This window comes from Neoarius graeffei, chromosome 9 (genome assembly GCF_027579695.1).
Source record: "Neoarius graeffei isolate fNeoGra1 chromosome 9, fNeoGra1.pri, whole genome shotgun sequence".
NCBI classification, from domain to species: domain Eukaryota; kingdom Metazoa; phylum Chordata; class Actinopteri; order Siluriformes; family Ariidae; genus Neoarius; species Neoarius graeffei.
This window is the reverse complement of record NC_083577.1, coordinates 29,731,229-29,735,862: the sequence shown is the minus strand read 5'-3', so window position 1 is coordinate 29,735,862 and position 4,634 is coordinate 29,731,229. Positions and strand designations below refer to the sequence as shown.

The following is a 4,634-nucleotide window of genomic DNA, read 5'->3' as shown; positions in this document are numbered from 1 at the left end:
TGCAGAGACTGTAAAAGTTAAGTAAAGTTTAAAACATGTAAAGATGACAATATTAATCAGTTAGCAGAAAGCATCTGAAAACAGCTTGGTCTTTAGTCTAGATTTGAAGCTGCCAACAGCAGGAGCATTTTTGATGTCCTCTGGCAGTTGGTTCCATAGCTGTACTGCATAGTAGCTAAAAGCTGCTTCACCACATTTTGTTTTAACAGGTTTTACTAGTAAATTTTGCTGCTGCGATCTGGTAGATCTGATTGGTTAGGCCGCTGCAACATATCAGAGAGGTAATTGGGCCCTGTACCATTTAGAGATTTGTACACCAGCAGCAATACTTTAAAGTCAATTCTATAGCTTACTGGAAGCCAGTGAAGGGACCTTAGAATTGGAGTAATGTGCTCAGTACTTTTTGTTCGTGTGAGAACCCTCGCCGCTGCATTTTGAATCAACTGAAGTCGTCTGATGGTCTTTTTTGGCAGGCCTGTGAAAAGGCCATTGCAGTAATCAACCCTACTAGAGATGAAGGCATGTATAAGTTTTTCCAGATCATTTTTTGACCCAAGTCCTCTTAGTTTGGAAATGTTTTTTAGGTGATAAAATGCTGATTTAGTGATTGCTTTCATGTGACTGTCAAAGTTTAGCTCGCTGTCAATGAAAACACCAAGATTTTTAACCATATCTTTTGTTTTAATCCCCTTTGTGTCAAGAATAGTGGTAATCCTGAGTCTTTCATCTTTTTTCCCCAAATAGAATTACTTCTGTTTTATCTGTGTTCAGCTGAAGAAAATTGTGACATCTAGTTGTTGATTTGGTCGATACACTGGTAGAGACATTCAAGGGGGGCATAATCATTAGGTGATAGAGCAAAATAAATTTGGGTGTCTTTATTTGGGTGTCCTTGGCAGTCTGCCCCAGATGGTTCTTGACAGTCTGCCCCAGATGGCTGTGTGTCCTTGGTGAAGCATCCATGCCGTACTTGCATGGATGATTGTTTTGACTTTGCAGAGGTATTGTTGATATTTGGAAATGGGTCAGTCTGCGATATCTTATCAGCTGTTTTGCTCAATGTTGGCACTCAAGTGGGAGGATCTTTATGGAACCATAAACATGTAGGAATGGCAGTAATTTATCAGTAAATGTGTGTGTGAAAGTGTGTAAGGGTGTGTTAGTGAGAGGGTCAGAGAATGACAGTTTTCCTCTGTCCCAGTCCAGCTTCACTCTGATCCTCTGGAGTTTCTGTGCTACTGAGAGCTGAGTGGCTGTATATGGTGTAGAAACTGCAAAATATTTACCATCATCATCATAATACTCCACAAACCAGATTCCACTTCTGGAGAATATCTCCCCCTTCCTCTGAGCAGATTCTGTCATCACACCCACACTCCACCCTGCACCGTCTCCAACTTCCACATCCCAGCAGTGTGTCCCTGAGTTAAAGCCCTCAGATCCCAGGATCCACCGATATTTATCAAATCTCTCTGGATTATCAGGAAGTTTCTGTTCCTCATCGCTGTGTCTCACACTTTTCAGATCATCAGATACAATGAGCACAGGATGAGCAGTGTTGGGGTCCAGAGTTACAGGTGCTGAAAACACACACACACACACACACAGAATTAAGAGTCTTACTGCATAGGTGTAGAATTGGGTATGGACGGTATGGGCATGTCCCGACCGATATTTCTGATTGAAGAAAAAAAAAAATTTGCGGTACACAAATGGTTCCTGTAGGTTTCCACTGGGCGAAACAGCATGCAAAATTCGCTCATGAATATTCGCTCTCAAACATTTTCATGTAATAAGCAAAACAGCCTCCGCCTTCTGGATCAGAAATGTTTGGTTCCTCCCACCTCTCTTTTGAAATGTCCCATACCGAGAACACACATCCGCTGAACTGATTGGTTCTCGAGGGGCTTCATTTGAAAGCGGGGGCAAAAACTTTTCTCTGTAGAACCCTGTCACTCCCCCCCACCACCCCCCCACCCCCCGCTCTGGGCTCAAGAAGACAACAGAAGGGCAATAATACAACAACAACCAATCAGAATTCAGATACAACAACCAATCAGAATTCAGATAAAACAACCAATCAGAATTCAGATACATTCTATTGCCAAGTAAAATTGTAACCTTTCAACGTGTCAAAAAGGTTCTCGAGCCCTCGTCCTGTTTCACCATTAGATCAATCACATATCAGCTTAAACTAGCATTCTAAAACTAGTGAAAGATCCCACAGAAGAGAGCCAACTCCCCCTGCCAGCCTCATGGAACGCAATGTTTAAGGCTCCGGATGTGTTTTACTTCCATTTATGAGGGAAAGGAACATACACCCTCCCAACAGTCAATGCGTTATTCGCTTGTAAAACACATTTGCAAATTGGTAGAATGAGTTAATCATCACATGCAAGATTTGCAATTAATCAAATGAATTGCATCCATCCATCCATTATCTGTAGCCGCTTATCCTGTTCTACAGGGCTGGCACAGAGACAAACAACCATTCACACTCACATTCACACCTACGGTCAATTTAGAGCCACCAATTAGCCTAACCTGCATGTCTTTGGACTGTGGGGGGAAACCAGAGCACCTGGAGGAAACCCACGCAGACATGGGGAGAACATGCACACAACACACAGAAAGGCCCCCGCTGGCGGCTGGGCTTGAACCCAGGACCTTCTTGCTGTGAAGCGACAGTGCTAACCACAACACCACCATGCTGCCGAATGAACTGCATATTATTATTATTATTCATTAATTATTACAGTTCTAAACTTCAAATTTTAAAAGTCTGGACTTTGGAGAGATGATGGATACTCTTTTGGTGGAACACAACAGAGCAAAATATTGTGACTCTATAATGTTGACCTGAAGTTGGCACCACTGGGGGTTGGCATTGGGTTTATGTCCCCACCAATGTTAATACCAAACCTAAGCCAATGTCTTACTGTATTGGACGGTGTACTGCATCTTCTCCCAGACTCTGAACTGCAGGTTGGCCAGATGTTTTGCCACATGGATCAGTGCTCCTGAAAGCTCCTCTGGATGCTGCAGTGTGCTCTGGGCTCTGCAAAAACATTCAGGAGTCAGTGTTGCTGTGGGTTTGGATTCAGAAACACAGAGAATGAGAGAGACAGGAAGCACATCACTCACCTTTTCGCTGTGGCCTTGTAGTTCTGTAAAACAACAAAGCAAATATCAGTGGATATGATTTACATTTTTACACCACAGAAATGTGACATTTCTGATGATGGAAAGAAGTTTTATTTTCTCACAGTATAAATACTGACTAAATGACCCTCACTTGTAGCAGTGAAACGTCTTCAGCTCTCATCTCCTCTTCTACGGCTCCGATTGTGTCTGAAAGAGATGATATGTCTTTGCTCAGCTTCTCAGTCTTCTCCTTCATCATCTGACTCTTCTGCTCCTCTTCCTCTCTCAGTGCAGTGATCCTGACTCCCTCTTCATCTCGTAGAAACTGGTGAAGCTTCTCAAACTCCTCCTGAATCTGATGCTCTGTGTGTTGGGCCTGAATCTACAGTGAAGAGAAAATCAAATGAAACATAACTGAATATGCAATGAAACAAAATACAATTATAATATCAAACCCATGTTATTGATTCTAACCTTTATATGTTCTGCAGTCTGACTCCAGTTCAGTTTACAGTCTTTAAAGACATTCAGTTTCTCCTGTAGGGGTTCCAGTGCAGTTTTGAGCTTCTCCTGAAATAAATTAACACGCTGCATGGAGTCTCTGTGTTTTAGATATTATTTGAACTCAGATGAACTAAATTGATTACAAAATAATTGTCATGATTATGAATAGCAGCATTTGTTGACATGTGACCCATGAGTTCATATGTACGTTTTATTTACCTTACAGTCTGTTACTGCCTCATAAATGGGGCAGAATTTGTGGTTGGTGTGTTTTCCTGAATCTCGACACACCAAACACACCGGCTGTTGATGATCCAGACAGAAGAGTTTGAGTTTCTCACTGTGCAGACTGCAGACTGTTTCAGACCCTGATGAAGATCTCTGACTTCTCTCCTGTAAGAAAGTCTCACACAGGTTCTTTAAGGACAGGTTTATGGGAGGCTGAGCCACAGACGACTTACTCCTACAAAGAGGACATTCTCTGGATCCTTTGGTCTCCCAGAACTGCTGCAAACACACTTTACACACACTGTGACTGCAGTGCAGAACAACAGGATCCTTGAAGATTTCACAGCACACAGGACAGGAGAAATCCTCCTCTGAAAAATTAGAAGCCATTTCTTTTGCTGCTGTTGTTGTTCTCTCTCGTCCAAATGCTCAGAGTTTCACTGTCACTTCTGTGAAAAGTAATCACACCCTGATTTCAGGATTCTTTAAAGCTAAATAGATGACTTTGTAGGTTCAGTTTTTCATCACTTCCTTTCACTGTGCTGAAAACGAGACTCAGATTTCTCCCTAAACTGAGAATAAATCTCAACTCACCAGAGCAGAACACTGCAGGCTGTTAATGAAGGACTTCAGTCGTATCAGACTTGGCACTTCCTTAATAGGAGGAGTTTTCGAGAGACACATTATGACCTGTTACACTCCTCAGCTACATCAGAAGCAGCACACGGCACTTACTTATGTTTAAGCACTGAGAATTA

At 42.3% G+C, this 4,634-nt stretch overlaps 1 protein-coding gene across 1 annotated transcript; it reads right to left on the bottom strand.

The window, feature by feature from the left end:
* Positions 1-1,056: 1,056 nt before the first annotated feature.
* On the bottom strand, positions 1,057-4,266 carry LOC132892133 (E3 ubiquitin-protein ligase TRIM39-like). Its single transcript, XM_060930528.1, has 6 exons — positions 3,868-4,266; positions 3,619-3,714; positions 3,296-3,526; positions 3,145-3,167; positions 2,940-3,058; positions 1,057-1,580 (listed from the first exon to the last, which is right to left on the bottom strand). The coding sequence occupies exons 1-6, from the start codon at positions 4,264-4,266 to the stop codon at positions 1,057-1,059; spliced, it is 1,392 nt and encodes a 463-aa protein (XP_060786511.1).
* Positions 4,267-4,634: the final 368 nt, after the last annotated feature.

What these genes read in the sequence shown, in the direction of transcription:
- LOC132892133 (XM_060930528.1), bottom strand. Translation starts at nt 4,266, where the DNA reads ATGGCTTCTAATTTTTCAGAGGAGGATTTCTCCTGTCCTGTGTGCTGT. An exon ending in AGACTGCAGAACATATAAAG is followed by an intron (nt 3,527 to 3,618) that starts GTTAGAATCAAT and finishes TCTTCACTGTAG; the next exon opens with ATTCAGGCCCAACACACAGA. An exon ending in TACAAGGCCACAGCGAAAAG is followed by an intron (nt 3,059 to 3,144) that starts GTGAGTGATGTG and finishes ATGTTTTTGCAG; the next exon opens with AGCCCAGAGCACACTGCAGC.